Genomic DNA, 22094 nt, shown 5'->3' with positions numbered 1-22094 from the left:
CCCCACGATGTTCTCTTCTGCGCCGGTACCACCGTGCTAGAACAGTCAGAAAGAAATCAGCGCGACCGAAGGTACAGCGCGTCCGCTTTATAAGGTGTCCTAAACTCGTTGCGCGCTGGTTTGGGTTGAGACTTGATAGTATTGTGCTTAGATTTGATTCAAATGAAGAGATGAAGAAAAAAGGCTGAATAGTCTTTTGCCTCATGGTGTTGTTGTTGTTGTTCATGTTGTTGTCAAAGAACTGCCTGCCCATCCTTCTACCTTATGTTTCCTTTAACTCCAGTCAGTAACGATCCTCTCGTTTTACTGCATCTGGCGACTCCCTAAAACGACGAACTAACGTAGGCATATCCTCCTGGTATCGGCAACGTAGTTTGAATAGCCTCACTACTCAAGATCCTGATCTATTGATTCCTCCGAAGACCGGATATTGTAGCCAGTGTCCCAAGACTTAGTCTTGCGTAGAACCGATAGGACGATCGGGAGAGAAAGAGAAAGCCTTGCCGGATCTCCGTACTTTTTTCTTCCGAGATAAGCGGGCTCTTTGTTGCGGTTATGTCTCTAACATGGTTGCCTCATCATGGGAGACGACGCCCCTTTATAGGGCTCGAGAAAGCTAGTAGATCTTCTTAAATGACAGTTACTCCTTATATATTTCCGAGGTTCCTGCGGGATGTATGGTCCCGCCTGACTCAAGCGCTGATGTGGTTTTCAATGAGAACAGACAGGACTGCACGACTGACCGAACGATGTGCAGGCACCTGTTCAGAAAATCTTGGTAGGGAGTCCGTCCTTTGAAATCCTGGAGAGTCGTGGAATCTTTTTTTTTTCTTTTAATTTTTTGAACGAATCGCTAAATGCAGCGCTGTGTCGTCGCGTGAGTGTTGGATGGGCGCAATGCCTAGAAATGTGTTCAGAATCCTTAACGAGCCAGTTGCACGAAACTGAAAAGAAAGAAACCGATAGGGCATATCGTTATCATCACTGCATCTTTCGCTTTCTATGAGTCAAAAACGTAATTAACTAATAGGTACATAAGAATAATACGTAGAATAACCAAATTGATAGCGGACCTGACTGTCGGTGTAAAAAACAACAACAACAAATAAGAAAAAAAAGGAATCTCGAAGGAAAAATTAACACATCTGATTGTGTCATCCAAATGCGCGTAGTCGAAGTGCCACTCAAGATACCAATTTAACGAACTTGCTCAATTCCTCTAATGCTGTAATCGGATCAGGAAAAATAATGGTGGAAAGAAGGTTTAATAGCGGTCGCTTGGTGATGACATCAGCATCTTTGCTTCTAGACCTCGCTAATACGGGATAGCGAGGACCCCTTAGGGAGGCACTTCCTTTCTTTCTTGAGTCGATCGATATAAGTTCGTCACTGCATTGTGGAGCGGGCCTGATTCTAAACCAACGAGTCAGTAACGTCTCATACCTGCGATACCTTTACGTCTCATAGCGGTACCTTTCGGGTAGTCTGTGGAAGGAACGAGGCAAACACCAGTAAACAACGAGTAAAGTAATTTAGTCTAGAACGAGAAATCTATGTACAGGCCCACCACAATAGAACGTTGTCGTTGGGGCACAATCTGTGGCAGCTGTAGTGCTGAGGTGACGCTGTAGAGCAGACGAGCCTGGAGTGGAGTCGGGCTTGGTGAGATGAGTCGAGGGGTGTCCGTCCGAGCAATCACTTGTTATCCTCTGCGGTTCGGTGACGAGCCTTGGTCGCGTCTACGCCCTTATGCCGTATTGATGTGCTTCCTTTTGATGGACTCTCTGGTCGTCATTCCCATTCCCATTCGTTGCTGAAGGAATAGTCGGCAAAATAACGAAGCGGCTTCGAGGGATCATCTTCCCTCTCCCTTTTTGCCGCCTCAGTTAAAAGCCTTTGCCGGCCGCGGCTATTTCCGGCTTGGGGTAGAGCCGGCAAAACAGCGAAACGGCTAAAAAGAGAGATTTCTCCGATGTCATACTGTCCTCCTGATAGACGTTGGTCCGTCGACTTCGCCAAGAGTGAGGGCATTGAAAACAGTGTCGTTCTGTCCAGTGTTTCAGAGGGCCGCCGTCACTCCGGGTGTGTGTGTGTGTGCGCGCACACACACACACCCACACCCACACACAGAGAGACACAGACAGACAGAGACAGACAGAGGACATTCGTGAAAGCTGGCCTATTCGCTGGGCATATCTACAGACCCCATTTAGTGATTCTAGGAATATACCACACCTGCGCGGCCTACTCAGATTATCGTCGCATTAAATTTCGGTAATTATTGTACATTGTTGCTCGCTCTTCGATGTAGAAACGAAGAAAAAAAAAGGGTGCCTCGTTGTTGAAGCACAGGCGTTGTTAGAGCGAAGCTCCTGTCTTGGAAGGTCTTACACGTCGCACGCGCTTGCAGTTTAAGCTGGTGGAAGGGAGTTGTTATATTCGTTGTCGCATTTTCTTAAGCAAGAGTGCAGGCAGCGCTGGTTTAACGCCTCCCTTGTGGAAAGTGACGTGTGTAGGCAACTTGCCATCAAGTTGGTGGAGCTGTGTTGGAATCCACAGCCTCGCGATCAGTTGGGGGAGAACCTGTTCCGCGAAGTAGAAAGCGCGTGACGGGTCGCTGGCAATAAATCATCTGCTGCCAATCCTGCTTAAATATTTTTGGGTACACGAAATTATAAAGTATTCCGAGTTCTTGACGAAGCCCTCACGAGGAATATACCGGCCCGTTACACCCGCTGTACGCCGCAACAACTAATTTCCTCACATCTGGCCGATGAGAGGCAGAAAACGGAAGGCCCATGAATCAGCGTAAAAATTCCTTATCAGGGAGACATGCGAATGCACGAAATGGTCGGGAAGAGGAATATGGGGGAGGGTGTATTAACGAATAAGCGAGGAGGTTGTATAACCGGAAGCTGCCTGCTGTTGCCAACTCGAGGAAACCGTCGTTATATATTGCGAGGCAGCAGGCGCCTGTAAAGCGTGCTTCACCGCACCATTACGCTCGACGCGGCAAAGCCCACCCTCTAGGAGGCATCTGCCATTTTGCGGAGAGAGATCAGCAGAAGGAACGTTGAAACGTGTTTCTTTAATTCGTATCGGGACGGAATACCTGCAGGGTAGCGGGTGCGTACAATTTAATAATGCCCGTAATTGATTTACTGCCGTCTGCGGTTTTCACCTGTCTTTTGTGTAGACGTTCTTCCGACCGCCTCGTGTAGTTCTGCGAACATATTTGCGTCGCTCGCAGCCACTCTTGCCTTCGTAGTGTTGACACGGAGTTCAGGAAGCGTTACGCTAATTATACGCGACTGCGTTTCTTCTCGTGAATCGTTGTTGAGCTCGTGGCACTAATCTGAGGTACCTTGTAAGACCTACGTACTAACTGTGATAACGTCTATGTGAGGATAAGAGAGGATGATATAAATTCCATAATAATCTTATATTATATATCGTTACAGTTATATTACGCTGCGAAGTTTGAGTGCTTTCTAAGCAATCCATCCTAAGTCATCGAAAGTAAACAAAACATCGCGCACAAATGAACACTTCAGGGACACTAAGGTGCAGAAATTTCTCCTCTTCGCGAAATGGAACATGCCATTACCTTCACATCATCACAAAAGGAACGCGAATAATTCATTGCGTCATTCTTTATTTATGAGCGAAGCAACCTGTAATTTACGCGTTCTTCTTCCCTTCTCACGAAGATCGACTATGCGGAGCGCGTTCTCATTGGTCTCCGCAAACGATTTGTCCAGTCATCGCGCAAGATAGTTTGAGGAGAGAGACCGATTCGGAGACCTCTTTTCCCATCGTCGGGCTTCTTGCGAAGGAGAGAGGGAAAGAAAAAGCGTACATTCTTTCGTTCATAAATCACGAAGGACGCAATGGATTATTCCCGTTCCTTTTATATTACTGTCAAGGTAATGGCATTTTCCCTTCCACGGGAAGAAATTTCCTCACTATAGTGCCGCTTTAAGCGGGATGTTGCCTAAGAATAACGAAAATTAGACAACCGTTTCTTTCAGAGCGCAAAATCTTCATTTTTCTCGACATATAACATCCTTTCAGTCGAACCTCGTTAATATGACCTCGACTGTTCCCGCAGATATTGGTCGTAAAGCGAATTGTCATATTAACGAGTAGCATATGATATGCACCAAAACTAGAAAGAAAACCCCTGTGCGCGACGCAATGTTGCGTTCATTCGCCGCAAAATATGAGGCACTATTGAAGAACATCTTACGGTGTATCTGCGGAAGACATCTGGTAAAAGTGCCTACTTATAGTTACATATTCAAGCTGTAGTTTTCCCAATCATGTACTATTGCATAGTCAATGCAAACACGTTCTGCGCGTCTTTTTGTGCCAGCGGCATGCCCGAGCCCGCAGGACCCAATCCGTGTATTCACACGAGCGACACTCTTACGGAATAATCTAGTAGAAGAAAAAAAAAAAAAAAAACGAAAACACTGCTCACAGAGCCGAAGTTCCGACCCGTGTTATGTTGAGCATCCACACGGTGCGGAATATCGGGAGCGGCGAACTGCGGATTTAGCAGACGACACTTTGCAGACGACACCGTCAGCGTGTTTTCCTGTCGTCTGCTACGGAATATCTTATGGCTGTGTATCAGGATATTCCCCACGGTTAGCAGAAAGCTATGACGCTTTTCGCATCTTCCGCTTCTTAGGGAATGTCGCTCGTGTGAATATACACGGATTCTAACCCTCATAACCCCAACTCCCCCTCGCCACATCTGTACGCCGCTCATAGCCGCAGTTGCTTCGCGGCGCTCACACGCAATTAAAAACGTCCTTCTGTTGCTCAAAGTCTTTGTATTGCTCCCGTACGACTGCAGCAGGTCACCATGACCAGATGACCAAGCGCAGTGCTCGTTCGAGCTTGTTTGCCAGTGTCACAAAGGCAATGATGGGTCATTCTGAAATCTGGCGTAAAGCTTCGACATGCACCATCCGAAACCACAGGGCAGTTGTAGGTCAGATGGACCATTGTTCAACCGCCGGCGGTCATAATATCGAGGGTATAATGCACGTGTTCGCACCCTGTTTGCGCAAAATCTCGGTCGTTGTCGGATAAGGGTATTGTCATAATAACGAGGAGGATTTAGTTACATGGTGATGGAATGGTTCCTGAGTAACATGATCACAAGGCGAGTGTCATATAAAGCAGGTTCGACTCTACGCAAAACGAGAAAGATATGCACGTGGGAATTACTGCTATCTGTCGATTTTCAGATTGCCTCTGCTATAGAGCTACTCAGAGATCCCAGGTGTCTGTGTCGCACATGATCCGTTTCGATAACGCAAAGTTGATATTCATAAGCGAGACACGCGAACAGCTTCTAAACGTAACAAGTCCTCCTCGCCACCAAACGTGACGTATTCACTCAAATGCCAACCCCATGGACACGAACCACCTCGAACCGCACAAGCAGCCCCTCCTAGTCACAGGCTTTCTGAATTTGGAATAATAATAATAATTAATAATAATAATAGTAATAATAGTAATAATAATAATAATAGTAATAATAATAATAATAATGATATTTTATTGGTGCCCAAGAACGGTCGTGACGATGAACTGAAGCAGACGCAGCTGTGATTTTACATGTCTGCGTATCGAAGGAAAGTATGGAGGAGAAAGGAGCGAGGATGACGTCACATAGATACAAAAAAAAAAAAAAAAAACACGCTCTTTCGCTACGTGGACATAAAGACGACCTTCTGTTTACAAACATGTGACGTCACGCGAAGACCGGTACGAGGTTATATTTTGCTCTGGTAGGCAAGCAGCGGGAATTACGCGTCGGCTGACAGGCTGATGAAACTGATAGTGCAACCCAGCATGTTTTGTGCGACGGCGTTACGTAATCAATGAAGTAGGGGCTCAGGTCGTCTATAGAGCCGGAATGTCGTCGGCTTGAGCCAATCGCCGAAGACGATTTCAAACACAGGTTTCTTATGGCTACGGCAACGATAGCATGGACGTGATTGGCTGACCGTTAATGACGTCGTTTAAGGCTTTTGTTCACTCGAAGTGGCGTTGGTAAGGGTCGCCGTCTTTAGTTTAAATTGCATTGGACAAGCCCGCGTACACAAGAAGGACATAGGACGCATGCATTGTTCTCACCTGCGGAGACAGCAACGCAGAAACGGCCGCACTAATACCACGAAGGTCGAGTCTTTCCCCCTCCGGCGTCTCTGGCCTGTCCAGGTTCAAGAGGTCCGGCGAGAGACCCCCGCTACCCCGAAAGTCTCTTCCGGTCGGACTGCGCAGACTGGAACCACTTCCGGAACTCCACCGTCTCCTCGTCATCGGAGACGCGTCCGGCACGACGAGGAGGGCCGGAGTCGCTGGCATCCTGGGTGAAACTTCTGGAGACACTGAACACCCGTCCATGGCCCTCTCAGAAAATATCCATTCTTGGCCCTTCTTCTTGGCACGCCGGTCGCTTTTCGGATTCTACGATGCGTACAGTACAAGTGCAGTGTAGCTTCTTCTTCGATCTTCGCTTCCCTTTCGTTAATGATGTCCGGAAATGAAATGCGAGCTACATCGTATGGTCGGAGATAAAGACGTCGCCGAGCACAAATCCCGTCGAAGAGAACTTTTCTTCTGGTCGCTTTCAGCCTTAGTGCATTCTGATGGTGGGTTATCTGTCGAGGTCAACGAAGAACATCAATGCAGTATTGCACATTCCGGGAATACGTCGTAACAGTATACGAGCATTATCTCGCGCTTCGCTTCTCTTCCGTAAATTATGCGCATTCACCGGTTGGCATTCTTCTGCCGCGGATAATGGCTAGTGGAACAGGATCATAATGGGGAATACTTTGTCTCGGAGATAACTGGGAAGAACGCCGGGTCTTCACACACACAAAACTAGCTCGGGAGAGCGTAATGGGTTCGGAACTTGTAAGAGCGGTGTTGACAAAATTTGTTAAAATGTTTGCGGTGTGTAAGGCGGGAAGACGAAGGGGGTGAAAAGTGTAAATGGAACCCACGTCGTTGACGGACTCGATACCCTTCTCCGCTTGCCTAACTCAGTAAAGAAAGATGCGAGAATACCACCTACAAAATCACGCAGACATACCTACTCAACTGATGGGAAGTGTATACACACAACGAACGACACGAAGAAATACGTGACCTACCAATTCTGAGCATCGATGAACCGAATGAGCGAATAGAAAGGTTACTAACATTAAGATACGGAGAAACTGTGAACTGACGAAGAACCACATTAGCGCGTGGTCGAAATTACCCGCGTGTGAGACTGACACGCCTTACGCGAAAATCTCCTTCAATTACCTATGAGCGCGTGGCGCACCCTTATATATACTGTAGAGGCGCCACTGCTCACAGGCGATGATGCTGAACATACACTTTGGGGCTCACAGCTGGCTAGAGGATATATAACAGTATTTGCCGTTTATGGCGATGGAAGGAAATTGGTGCGCAGGGAACGAAGAGAATTTGATTTAATTCTTCGGCTCGAATGTAATTGACTAAAGTGGGAGCTGAAGCTGCTAAAGGCAAATATTCCGAGTCCTTTCACCGCATAAAGTTCACCTGAACTTATGCTAAACGGCGACTCACATCGTAACTTCCCCAAAAGAAACGCAGCCCTTTTTTGTGGCAATTTTTGAAACGTATGAAACGTATTTTTGAAACGTACCTCATCGCAAGTGTCTTAAAACGGGCGAGGGCTGGACAACACCTGTTTTTTTTGTTTGTTTTGTTTTTTGCAAATTGTATACCGTATGGAACTTACAAGGACAGACACGCGAACACAGTCTTGTGGCATTTCTGGCCGTATTATCGAAAAATATCCAGAAATTTCACTAGCAATAAATTCAATCGTTAAAACTCCCCCATAGCGGGTTTCAGTGGATCGGAAGGTGCTGGTGATAACTGTTCCGAAAACACGATAGGTCAGTCGCGCAGTACCTTCCAAGTTCCCTCGTATCACATTCGTGAGCTCAAATTGACAGCGGTCTGTATCGTATCATACTCGCGGTGGGCGTCCGACATGGTAAAACTTCCTCTTCGCCGCGTCTAGCATTTTACGCGTTCAAGTTATAGCTCATCGTTATACAGTACTCCCTCTTAACGACTTAGCTTACAAGTGTCAATCACTTACCTCTCAAAGGTACGGTTCCAGCGCACGAGGAAAGCGGCGCACTTGAACAACTTGAATGCGGGGCAGTTTCGTGAAGAGAGCGTCCCGTTGGAGGGAGACGTAGTGTCTGCTCACAACGCTGCTGTTTCGACCGACTGCCAGGGGGAGCTACCATCGCCGGAGGAGGAGGAGGAGGAGCGCTTGTTGCACCAAACAGCTCATGCGTTATTCGAGCCAGATTTCTCGCCGGGACCCAACATCGGTGCTAAATCGAACGCACGGCTAGATGGGACGGACAACTTCCGTTGCAACTTCCGTTCAAACTCATTTTGTTTATGTAACTCTTTTCAGTTTGATTACTGTTTTTTTTTTTTTTTCATAGTTGTTAGCTTGGTTCAAGTTAACAAAATTTGTGGCTATATAATGTCTACCCACACTTGGTGACGCAGAGGCAATGCTAACGACTCGGAGATTGCCGGTTCTTATAAGGGACACCCTCTGTCTCTCTGCAGACTTTCTGGGCGGATATTGACGCAGTACTCCTCTGAAGTCGGCCCAGGACGGAATACTGTCTCTTCCTACTGTCGGCAGCATCTGTGAAACGCTCATGGCCACAGTTCCGGTACTAGCACAGAATTAAAAAAAAAAAACTTGAGGAATTTTTCAAATCCAGTTATTAGAATTGCTAGCGTAATCTAAAATTGTTGTTAACGCACAAGAAAGAGATAATGCTGTGGTATCATGACAAGTAGCTTTCGCGTCGTTAATATTTATAGTATTTAACTCAAATCAAACTAGCGTTTCGTTTGGTTTTCCGGGCATGCGTTGAGTACATCATTCGACAGTGACTTCCAATGAAGGAGGACAATTAGAAGGCCAGGCGCAGACTATGGTCTTGTTTTATATATCTTGTTTTATATACAGGGTGTTTCACCGGACGTGAAAAAAAAAAAAAAAACTAAAAAGTCTAAGGTTTGAAGACTATGGGGTCAACGTTATTTTTCGTGAGGGCGATTTTGCCGTGACTTCTGAGCACCTTTATCGAATTTAAGTCGCGAGAAACTGAATTTTCCCAATTGATCTCCAAAATGTGCAGAGACATCCTCACGTGTCTTTTTTAATTTTTTTGTTTCTTTTGTGTGTTTGTTTTTGTTGCAGAAACAGAAAGCGGATGTCGCATTTACCCCATTGCGTTGTAAAATACGTTCCTTACTGCTTTGACGGGGCTGTTTTTCTTCCGTCGCATAGACGGAAGAAAAACAGTCCTCCGCCCCCTTCCTGTTTCATTCTCGCTCTCCTTTCAGATACCTTTGCGTTGGAAGCATGCTGCCGTTATCAGCAGAAGCTTGGGAAAGGGCAGGTACATGGCCTCCTCGCATCGCTTTATTCGGAGATCTGAGCGCGGCCGGAAATTTGCACCCCTCGAAACGACGGTTTCCGCATTCTTTTTTTTTTTTTTTTTTTTTTGTTATTCGGCTATTACCATTGTAGTAGTGAATGTGTTTTGCAATAGGTAATGCGCTCTCTGTTTCCGTAAAAAAACAAAAAAGAAAACGTAAAGACTTGGCAAATTTCGGAGTTCAATTGGCAAAGTTCGATTGCTCGCGAATTAAGTTTGATAAGAGTCATCAGAAGTAATCGCAAAACGTACCCCGAGATAAATAGCGTTGACACCACAATTCTTGGGCAAGTAGATTTTTAGGCAGAATTTCATGACACGTTAGGTGAAACACCCTGTATTTGCGTATTTATTACCCCTCGGGGTTATGGCACTTCTGTGGTCCTGTTATTACCGCTATCGAGGCCATTATGTTGATAACAGGTAAATATGGAGAATGTTCATTCTACCAAGTGCGTTTTTTGTAACATGTAAATGTTTTACAGTCCATAGGGTTGCGAAACAGTCAGCTATTGCTATTTTTATGGCGCATTAGCGAAACAGCAAGTTTCACTCAGTTGATCGCCCAAGAAAAACTGATGGTAGGTTGAAATTGTTTGAAACTACTGATGTTACAATATGGCAACTCAGATTGCCAGTAACCCAAGGAAAACTCTTCATATTTTTTACGCCATAAATTTTTATGAAAGCGGCCTCGCCGATGCCAACGTCTTTGTCTTAAGTAGAATATTTATCATCCATACATTTTCTTTTTTATGTTGGTCTAAGGTCTGTTCCCATTACCCTCTAGATTATATTACTAAAATACAATGATACTTAGAGGGACAAACATGACACTTAAGCCTTACAACACCTAGTTGCAAGTTGGATTACGGAATGGCAGTTGATGAAATAGCAGCAGCAGAGGGATTCAAAACCACACCCCTCGATTTTCGGTCAGAGATGCTCTCATCAAAATGCCAAGTCACGCACAAACTCAACCCCAATACATTGTCTCTCTTTTATTGTCACTCTTACACGTGCCCGCCCACCAGGGACGTGTTCTTCTGTGTCGACGCCAGTGTGACTGTGTTGAGGTTGCGGTGCAGTGCGCGGTCGTTGAGTATTCTTTCTTTCAGCGCTTCCCTGCTCGGCAGGCAAAGCACGCTTTACAGGCACGCGGTGATGCGCTGTTTACGTCGGGAAAACCTCCGTTAAAATTCAACATATCCTCAAAAGCGTTACTACGTCTGAAAACGTAGCAGGAAAACTGCCTATCAAAACTGTCTCACAAATCGGTCTTAATCATTACGAGACATACTTATGTTCTCTCGCAATAGTTGCTTCGCTTTCCTTTTTTTTTTTTCAGCCGTTTTCGCAACGTGTTGTTCGTTTTCTAAATTCGCTTTTTCTGCACTGTTGTTGGGGAGTACGGCGACGTTCAATTCCGAAAATGCACGTTACTGGAGTTAGGAATGTACATACATAAACGAGTGTACGCTACCTGTTGAAAGATCGGAAGCGCACTTGTCTCTCATGAAAGACCCATCAGTCTGAAGAGAAAGTGGAATAGGAAACCGTCGGGTGAAACGCTACGATATTGATATACCTCGTAAAAGATCATTTGCCGAGCACGGCATTTGCTCTGGGGAAACCTCCAGGGAGATTTCTCTACGCATCGCATTCGAGCGTTACATGCGGGCTATAAATCACGTCCACTCCGTCTTCTCTGTGAACGCATGACAAGCTCTTGTTTTCGTTTGTCTGAATAAACAAAGTCGGCTATCGCTATGACGATCGTCAGAGAGAACTGTTTCGCGTGGCCGTCGCGTATGTGGGAAGCGAAAAGGAGGAATTAATGAAAGTGCTAGAAGGCAGAGCGTGTTGGTACTCGCGAATGGAAGCACAGGGACAACTATACAACTGACGGGTCTCCCAGGCACTCTCTCAAGTTCATTCCAAAGAAAGCTGACCCCGTTTGGGGAGATGGATTAGGGACCGATGGCTCACGGTCCATGCAGCCTGCTGCTCGATGTGAAAAGATTGCATTACTCTCACGCGACTCCGTGAAGGTTGAATTTAACGACTACTAACTGAAAATGTGCGCTGTGGACACAGAACGTCGTAAACTGGAAATGATACTGGAAAAGACAGTGTACAGAGACTCATAAAGCTTTCCAACGGAAACACGTTATAAACTATGTTAGGAACGTTGAAAGTATACCATTCTTTTAATTATTCGCTGTCATTCCAATTATTCTTTCACTTCATTCCTTTTCCTTGACTTCTCACCTTTCCTTTTATTTTTTCAATTACCCAAACAACAACAACAACTTTATTACGGGATGATGGCCAGGGCGTTTCATCGCCGGGGCCGATGAAACTTCCTTCCTTCTTTCCTTCTTACGTCCCGTTTGCAATCTTTGCACACTCATTGCATCCCGCTTCTCTTCCTTGACGTCTCCTTTCTTCCTGTATCCTCTTTTTCATCATTCGTCCTAATACTGCGCACACATACATCAACAAACTAGAAACTTCGACACTATACCATAGTGTGATGTCGCGATGCCCGACTCGCAATGATTTAAAATTAGAAACGCTCGTCGCTCCCAGTTTTGACGGAAACATACTCTGGGCAGCAGATCGATATGTGTGTGACTCGATGCCGTCGCTTGTATCAAATGACTCAAACTTCATCTTTCGGCGTAATGCAGCATGCTGCTCGAACCACTAGAACCCGAATCTTAAAATGTTCGAGTACCGTCTTCACTCGAACGCGGCACTTCACTTCATCGTCTTAGTAGGGCACTTGTGCCGCCCACCTCAAATGGAGCACAAAATCACCCTCGTCGAAATCTCACCGCATGAAAAGGAATGAAAGTGTGACGAGGACTCGTCGGAATTTTTGACGCGTGCGGGCGAGAAAACGCATTAAAAGGGCGTTCATTCCCCGAGGGCTGCGTAGAAGGATTCATTTCGACGCCCCCATCTCAAAATATGCGGTTCATCGGGTTCTCGCGAATTAAGCATCTCCGTCCACTTACGCACATTATTATTTTTATGTTTCCTCCAGGTATCACAAATTGAATTCGGAAGATTGGAAATTCTCCGCGTCGTTCCGGAAGGAAATGAGAGTGAGCTGAAAATTTTGTCACCTTCCAACTTGGCTTCTCAAAAAGGCTGCCGCTCAAATTTGTTGTGGGACGTATTTTTCCCATAGTGAAGAAGGATGGACTTCACGGCTTTGTGGCGGCCTTGGAAGTGACGCGAACGAAAAGCATCGCTCGAAGCGAGAGTTCAGCGACACACGGTTTTACAGCTGGTCTCCTGGAAGAAACGGTTTTCTAGGTCTCTGGTACTTAGTGGACACATGCACGGGATAGACCAATGTCACCTAGGTTAAAGCAGCCTCATTGGTGCCTACTCCACCTGGTCAGTTCAACGCTATCAAATCAAATAATCCAAACATACTAAGCCTGCAAAGACACCAAGAGTCGTCGCCTTCGTTCTCGTATTCTCTCGTACAGCGAGATCCTCTTCGTCATGTAATGTACATAAGGTACACCACTTAGCAATTGTCCTGATTTTACGGAAAGGGGATGTCTCCGTTCGGGGATAGTTTCTGGGTTCAGGTATTTGATAGCTCTAATTCTGGGAAAAGCTGTTCTTTTTCATCCAAGTAACCTAGCAGAGTGTGGTTAAGATAAGGCGAGGTCCGGTGGGATCACCCAGAGATGTGTCTGGTCTGCGGTTGCGCTTCCAGAACGGAATTTTATCCAGATAAGTTTTATGCCCTAGAATAATCTTATGAATGGGACCAGGTTACCTTTTTCGGCGCTTTCGGAACGTAATAAAGAATAAAAAATAGCCCAGCTAGAGAGAGAGAGAGAAAAGGGCTGGCTCTTCACATCAGGATCACCGCCTAAATTCAGCTTTGTAAGTGTGACGACCCACCATAGTTTCCTCTGCAGCACCGCATGGACCGAAACATAGCGAGCGATTCCGGAGGATTTGCTACGGACCTCCTAATTAAGCCCATCGTATCCTTTTATCGGGATTATGTGGAGTCTGCCGGGATTCAAACACGGGGCTAAGCGTGCTAGGAAGATTCTGTAAACCAAGAGCTTATGCGCCCGAATGTTCTGCTTGCCTTCCGGTACTTAAGCACGCGCGCCGTTCGGACACCGTAAAAGATGCTCGTGCGAGAACGTGCTTTGGGGGACGGCTAACTCGAACGCGATGACGACACCAAGTTTATTAGTCGTGGCTGTATAACACTAGTTGGACAGCCGAAGGGTAAATAACATCTTTTGGGTAGTAACTATACTACTGAGTTACCACTGTTACTGAGAAGAGTACTTATAAAAATTACTCGTGTGATGTCATAATTTTTTTTGTGTGTATCAGTTCCTAGGTGGTCATCGTGTAACGAGTGATAAAAAGATAAAAACACTGCAACTACGGCCTTGAAACAACTGAAAGCGCAAGCTTTTGCAGTAGATTACTTTCCTCAGGTACCTGCTTTTTTTTTCTAACTTCCACGTTATCGCCGCGAAGCAACTGTGGCAATGAGCGGCGTGCAGACGTGAACAGATGGAGAGAGGACAGCGGGAAGGAGTGGGGTTGGGTGGGTTAGTATGCCTCCCTGGCCGACTTCAAGTGGGAACTGTGCCTACATTCGTGTGGAAAGTCTTCGGAAAACCTCAGACAGCACAGACGGTGGTAGGATTCAAACCCACCTTCCTTCCAGCACGACCTCGGCCAACGAGCGGTCATGCCGCTGGTCAGGTACCTGATGAAATGCGGTCCACTACGTGAAAGCTTGTACGATAATAAACGGTAGTTTCAGTGTCTTTATCTTTTTATCGCTCGTGGCTTGACTCGAAGTTTCGACCAGTCATGGTTACGTTACTCTAAAAAAAGTAACTAAGTCACAGCTACAGTTATCCTACAAAAAATAGTTATCTCGGTTACGGTTACTCTTTTTCAAATGTAACTAGTTGCGGTTACCACGTTAAAGTAACATAGCTACTTTACAGTTACCTTTTAAGAAAAAAGAAGGCGAATAAATGTACCTCTCAAAAGCTTTTGTTTTAGCAGTTGTACTGTCCTAGCATATAGTTATACTGTGTTATGAACAGAGGATTTCCCATGGGCCTCAACCCCTGGCACTCAAAACAAGCGAATGTCACTTTCACTACGTGCTTGCTACACGGCTTAAGTAAGTGTCACTTTAGCAATGATGGCAATTATGATATAATAAAAATAAACATCGGCAAGATGTTTAGGCGTGCGCCACAATACCTTCCTGATAATGTTTTTCTTTGATTTAGCAAATCTTCAAATCTTTTTCCAACATTAAACAAACTGGCCTCCAGCATGCGCCACAACAAAAATGGCCGCGTCGGATCGCAGAGACCGCGAAGTTCTGTTGAAGAACAGGCTATTAACGAGAGTAATAATTGCTTTTTTTTTCTTTTTGCACAATGTCACACTGTACTGACATAAAATAAACACGCTGTTGAAAATACTTGTTTAAAAATATTGTCGTGTCGGGGCCCCTCGCTTTTTCTCAATATCATCGCTTTGTGATATAGGTATCACAAAGCGGTGATTTATCCAGACCCCCTAAACACCCTAACACCACCAAATGTTCTGTGACACCCCCTTAACCTTTTCAGCTGTGTACCCCCTACAGGGGATGCCCCTGCGATTTCAGCTTTAGACACACGTCGGTAATGATATGGTAAGGTGTAATAATAATAATAATAATAATAATGTTTTATTGGTGACCAAGAACGGTCGTGACGACCATGTTGCCGCACACAAATACAATACAATGCACTACAAGTAGACACGATATACATACAAATATAATAATACAATATACAAATACAGACAATATGCACTAACAACAAGACACGTTCTATGCTATCACACACACACAAAAAAAAACTGTACAGGAAAAACAAAGTGGAAAAAGAAAAGACGTAACTATAATAATGGCCCCCCGCTACAATTTTGTCTAACACCCGTCCGTGCTTGGGTAATTCTGGACAAACCACTGCCACAAAGCCTGCCGTCGAGGCTATCACTCGGTCAGCCGAAGAGAAGTGAAGTAAGTTTGGGGAACTCAATTAAATCGTTAGTGCACTTTCTGTCGAGTGTTACTGAAAGGTGTCGTTTGACAGCGCAGGAATTACACTAAGTGCGAGTGCAGCTCGATGAAACTGACACGAAATTAGTTCGTCTGACAGGGACGTATTAGTCTAGCTAACTCTAAGGCAATGCTGGCTCCGTACGAGATGTCGTGCAATTCCTGGGGTGAGAAAACGGTATGGCATTTGAAGAACGATGAAAGATGAAAGTCACTTAAAAGGTCGGCCATATGTAGGACACGAACCCACATCTTCTGGATTGCCGGTCCAGGGCTCTACCAACTGAGCTAAGCTAACTTTTTTCTTTTCCACCTTTTATTAACAAAACACACAAGTGCACACAACTACAGGTACGTCACACGGTCGCAACGCCGTGGGCCATTACAAAACGTCTAAAGAGGAAACTGAAGACCTTTTGAATTTGTACATACGATTTTACAAGTACGTAAGGGCATCAGACAATGTTTCTAACCAATCTGGCAGCTCTAAACATCGCATAAGGCACAGCTTAAGTTGAGATATTTCTATCTTAAAGTATTTCATAGGAGGCATTAACGGTTCTTCGTTCCTAGCTATGGGGTAGCGTTCCACTCCTAGAGTGGAAAACCTCCCCACTTCATCATCACAATATATATGTTGTTGTTGTTGTCTTCGTTTCTGTCAGCCATACGAAGTTTCCACAGACAGTACAAGGCTATAAGCATGACAATATCGTACCTGACTGTTTCCCTCGGGTGTAATGGGAGAAACCGTATGGTGTGTGGGTTAAGCCGAAGTCGAGTTTTGAAAACTTTATACTGGAGATCGTCCCAGAAGAACTGGGCTTCTGTGCAGTCTAAGAAAAGGTGATCATGCGTTTCAGGAACTTTGCAGAGCTAAGCTAACACGCCTTCTCAGCGACTTCCTGGGTGCGTCATCTGAAGGGATGATCCAGCCACTCTCTCTCACTCATCTACCTTTCACTGTTACATTTTTGCTCACTCATACACACATTCATACGACGGGGTCGACGCAGGCGGCAACTGTTGAACATGAAAGAACTGATGTTCTGAGGCTGGAACAACATAGAAGGGACAAATGCATACAAGGCCTCAATCTGCCTAAGAAATTAACGATGAAAGATGAAAGTCACTGAAGCCCTACAACTGGCTAACCTCTTCAGTGACTTTCATCTTCCATCGTTAATTTCTTAGGTAAATTCAGGCCTTGTATGTATTTTGTCCCTTCTATGTTGTTCCAGCCTCACAACATCAGTTCTTTCATGGGCATTTGAAGCCTCGACAAAACAATGCTAGGGAACTGAGGCGTGGGAAATATCGCCATTCCTGAGTAACATTGTTACATTTTACAGTTACTTTAACCAAAAGCAGCAGCTATAGTTACAGTTGCACGTTACTACCCCAGACTAGTTTCGACACTCCTCGATGTTATAACAACAAAGCTCTATAGCCTTCCTGTTGAAGGCCCCTTCTAGTGTGGAAACGAATGCGTTTGAACTGAAGCGATAGCAGCTTGCTAATAGGGTTGTGCGAATAGTATTTTTTACCGAAACGAATACGAAGCGAACAGTTCTAGTTAGTATTTCATTAAATTAAATAACCACATTACGGCGCTCGGGAGAGGTCCGAGCGCCGCTATATAATCTAATAGGTTTTTCGTTTTCCAACGAACTGCTCCGTAACCGCTTTCCCTTCAACGTGTACCCGGCAGTATACAGTTGCTATGAGATGACGTGCTCCTCCGTGGAAGATCCAGTGATGGGTACCCTTCCATCGCGTGGCTTCCGGCGCCATTTCCGTTTGTTGCTCTTTTCCGCAGCTCATTAGGCAGATTGCTGGAGCTCCCGTGGAGACGCATTTGGGCTTCTCGCATGGGGGAATTCAGAGACATTCTTTCGGGAATCCACGAGTACTCGCGCGCACACACTCGGGGAGCTACAAAAACGTACTCTCTGCAAACAATGTGTGCTTAGAAAAACAGTCGGCGCTGAAGAGAGAGGATGGATTTTGAGACGTAATTTCCGCTCATACCTATATGTGACTATATACAGTGAACCCTCGTTAATATGACCCCCGATAATCTGACATACGCGCTTTACGACCATGCTCCTGGGGAACAATGCAGTGAAACCTCTGCAAATCGCCCCCGTTAATATGACAATTCCGCATTATGACCAAAATTTTCGGGAACGACCATGGTCATAATAACGAGGGTTCACTGTAGTAAGACATGCTCGCCGTACTGTTGGAAAGCACGTCAACGTAGTTGGGCCTCAAGTTATGTGAGAAAAGCTGCTGAAAAAGAACACTCTGTAGAAATGCGCTCCTGCGCATGATTTTTAATTTTTATAATGTCCGTTACTATCTTATATTAATTAGATGCCAGCGGCGTTAGTCAGTGGGTGTAGAATCTTCTCGTTGGTCCAGGGTCATGCATAATATCTCGGAGGAGATGTGTTTGAATCCTTCCACCTGTTGTGAAGGTTTCCCTATGGGTTTCCCGACCTTCCAGGACGCGTACCGACCCTGTCTCTCACTCCATGGACGTTCCCAGGTTTTTTTTTTTTTCCAAGGGGACAAAAGTGCCTTCAGGGGGAGAGGGTTAAGCGTGCAACCCCTCTTTAACTGGAGATGGACGTTGCGGTCTGTGCGGGTGTTCACAGGCTCATATTATTACGACGTCTCTGAAAAATCATGACGACCTATGACGAAAAAGTGCTTTCACAGATGACCTTAAGATATAAGGGGCCGCGGCCCCCCTTGACCCCCCTCTCGGTACACCCATTCCCTGCACACGTCTGTACACCGCTGATAGCCCAGTTTTGCGTCCTGCCGTGGAATTTAAAGAAAAATATTCATAACCTCTCTATTACATTAATATCGCTACAAAGATTGCTCGTAGCTGGTGTCACGACACGCGAGCTGCCGGTCCACTAAACAAACTAAATGTACCGCTAAAATTATATCATAGTGAAATAACTTGGATCGCATGATATGAAGGTAAAACATTAAGCGCAATGAGTTACAAGAAATGACGCCGATTACAACGTCTCCAAGAGAACATCGCATGACACGTGTTTCTGTCTCTTCCTACATTCAAGTATAGTCGTCGCCGGAGGGAGCTGCATCATTTCCCCAACTAAGTAAAGTAATAAGTAAGTAAGTAACTAAGTAAAAGTAAAGTAAAGTAATAAGGATAATCCTAGTCCTTCAGTGATCATCTGTGTTCCCCAGACGACCGTGCCTTTATTTCTGGTTCTTACCTAATCGACATCTGTCTTCTATGCAGAATTCCTCTTTGTTTCTTTTCGATTCTTGCCCAATCCGTGCAGAAAATTATGTCTCACAAGCGCAATATTTTAATTTCGAAATTCAAAATGTGCTAATGGCATAATTGGTTGTATGGCATAATTGGCTGTGCATAGTTCTACATCCATCTGAGCACTTCTATTTTTTTTTTTGCTGAAAATGAGGGAAATCGCAAGCCTAACCTCTTCAAGTTTTTACCAAATAACCTCTTGGTATTTTTAGGGTAAAAAAACGAACGTCTTTCGTCGTTTGTGTGTGTGTGTGTGTCATAATAAGATATCGCCTGAAGAAACGTTTGGTACGCTTTTTGGAAGATACCGCTGCAAAAGATTTCCTTTTGGAATCGCGTCGGCAATGAGTCAAATTTTCGACGGGCTGACAGAGGACATAGTGTATGTCGTGTACTGGTGTGGGGTACGACGCGTGAAGAACATGACGCACGTTTGGGGAAAGTCCTCGAAGCCGCACAACGGCAGGACATTAACTTGTCAAGGGCAGGACAGGGGCAAGTCAAGGCAAGATAGACGGACGGACGAATGATGAAGGAGCAGTTTCAGAGATCCGCCACCAGACAGGTGGAGGGCAAGTATGTAGCGCATGATTCGCAGGTGGCCGTGCATGTTGGCGTTTGTGGGTTTGATTCGACAAAACATTTTTGTGCAGTTCAGTAAATTATCATCACAGATAGGCGGTGAAGTCTTATCAAATACATGTTTTAGGTAACGAGTGCGTCAACACTCCCGCTGTGATGCTTTTGCACGAACAAAAAATGTTTATCGACAATGTGCGGTTTGGCTGATAGGTTGTGTTATCTTCGGGGTGATGGGGAGCGCTGTTGGTCGTGCCTTCTTTTTTTTTTTTTTCGTTTTCTGGCCATTTGTTATAAAGGATTGAAAGTTCGACGTTCACCGCGTTTTTTCCGTCTTTGTTTTTTGTTTGTTTTTGTTTTGTGCGTGTGTTCTTGTCTCACCGTCGCTACGTTCTTTCAGTTTCTTTATTCGTTTGATGCGATATGACTACGGCTTGAGTATGACCTCTGTTGTTGTGCCATTCAGCAATCAATCAGTCAATAAATTACGACGTGAGCTATGTTCTGGGCAAGCAGTGGGTGCTCACTGATGCGCTGTCCAGTGCGCCAGCTGCGGGAAAATATAGGAAGACTGAAGACTATGACGTTGAAGTCACGAAGTACGCAGTGTCCGTCGTTTCAGCGCTCGTGAGTAAGAAAACCTAACACGTCAGCCTCTCGTCCCAACTTAAGAGAAGTATTGAAAGCCAGAGGACTGGCGAATACAAGCCGTATGAATCTGAGCTTTCTGTTGTAAATGGCCTTATGTGAGGTGGGAGGGTAATCATTCCCAAAAGCGCTTGGAAAAGAGGTGGTAACGAGACAACATGATGGCCATCTCAAAGTCAACAAGCGCTTAGCAATGCGCCCGAGCGTTAATGTATCTGGCCAGAAATATTTGCCGAAGTGAAAATTTAATCAACAAATGTCAAATGTGCAGAAGGTTTGCTTATCGCTAGCCCAAAGAACCCCTCAGTATGCGTCCCTCGTCAAGTCAGCCGTGGCATCATGTTGGAGTAGACCTCTCGTGCTGGCAGAGGTCTAATTGTTGTAGTGTTCAACGCATGTTAGAACTATCCGGAGCTAGAAAAATTGCAAGAAACTACTGCGCGAACTCTGATAAGTAAACTGGTGTCGACTTTTGCGAGGCCTGGTATTCCAGTGGAAGTGTGTTCAGATAACGGTCCCCAATTCGCTTTTAACGAATTGCGAGAGTTTGCGAAAAAGGTTTGACTTTCTTCGTGTTACGTCTAGTCCTTATTTTAGGAGAGCCAATATAGGTTGGCTAAAAAGGGTGCACAAATAGTGAAACGCATTCTTAAGAAACTATCTTGAGTGACTGCACTACAACGTCAATGAAATTTTTCTTTGTAGGTCTCTTAATTTGTAGATCGGCTAGAAGAACGGACGATCGCCCAGTGAAGTATTGATGGGTCTCCGGATTCGCTCACGTCTACCAGACTACAGTGGTGAGGAAAAAAGTCCATGTCAAGAATCATGAGCATCTCCGCTCCCGTCCCTACCCCAAGGAGACGTGTTGCGAGTTCTTCGAGGCCGTTCCTGGGTCTCTAAAGCAAGGGTACAAGACTGCGTAGCGCCAAGGTCATATACCGGGTCGTCTCCGAAGATGGTCGTGAGTTGCACCGTTTCCGTCAGCATCAACTGAAAACACCTGAGGAATTCACACTCATGGCGCCAACAACCGATAGTGAAAGCACTCGGAGTTCTCACCACGCTACGACAGACCACCAGCAGGATTCCAAGACATCTTTTAACCCGCAAGTCGAAGAGCCACCTCGGACTTTCTTTTTTTTCATTCCGTGTGAGCGCCGCGAAGCAACGTTGGCTAGGAGCAACGTACATGTTGACTGAGAGAGCACAGGGGAAAGGAGTGGGGGGCAAGGGAGTTAGTATATATGCGTCCTGGGCCGACTTCAGGGGAAACTGCGCCGTGATTCGTCTGGAAAGTCTTCGGAAAACCCAGGGAAAACCTCAGACGGCGCAGCCGGTGGTAGGATTCGAACCCACCACGTGCCAGTTCTCAGCACGACCTGGCTACCTTTCTAGTTCTCACAGCTCCGAAGGTCGACAAGGACGGGATGGCCACCTGATCGATTTACATACATTTCCATGTGATGAAGCGAACTTGTTTGTTTGTTTATTCGTTTGTAAGGACACACGAGGAGAAAGTGAACTCGTCTTCCGACTCGTCCTGCTACTCCTAACATAAATTCTTATCAATAAATTTTTTACGGTAAAAAAATCGAAGGTCCTTTTTCGACCTTGGTTTTGTGTGGAGAATAAAGGGCAGGTCCTGTTGAGTAGCTGTGCATAATTTTAGGTCCGTCTGAGCACTTTTATTTTTTGGCCAAAAATGGAGAAAACGGTAAGCCTAACCCCTTGGCATTTTTTTAGGGCAAAAAATCGAAGGTCCTTTTTCGACCTCGGTTTTGTGTGGAGAATAAAGGGCAGGTCCTGTTGAGTAGCTGTGCGTAATTTTAGGTCCGTCTGAGCACTTTTATTTTTTGGCCAA

General features: G+C 45.4%; 1 protein-coding gene across 1 annotated transcript in view; it reads right to left on the bottom strand.

Moving 5' to 3' along the window:
• Positions 1-8281, bottom strand: part of LOC135394995 (guanylate cyclase soluble subunit alpha-1-like) — a 70954-nt gene extending 62673 nt beyond the window's left edge. Inside the window, exons 1-2 of the mRNA XM_064626144.1 lie at positions 8171-8281; positions 6157-6683 (exon numbers count right to left, since the gene is read on the bottom strand). Of these exons, the coding sequence (XP_064482214.1) occupies positions 6157-6426 (270 nt within the window). The 5' untranslated portion in view covers positions 6427-6683; positions 8171-8281. The remainder of the gene's footprint in view (positions 1-6156; positions 6684-8170) is intronic.
• Positions 8282-22094: the final 13813 nt, after the last annotated feature.

The sequence above is a fragment of the Ornithodoros turicata genome, chromosome 5, assembly GCF_037126465.1.
Source record: "Ornithodoros turicata isolate Travis chromosome 5, ASM3712646v1, whole genome shotgun sequence".
Classification (NCBI taxonomy): domain Eukaryota; kingdom Metazoa; phylum Arthropoda; class Arachnida; order Ixodida; family Argasidae; genus Ornithodoros; species Ornithodoros turicata.
Note: the sequence above shows the minus strand (reverse complement) of the source record. Positions and strands in the feature narration are given on the sequence as shown.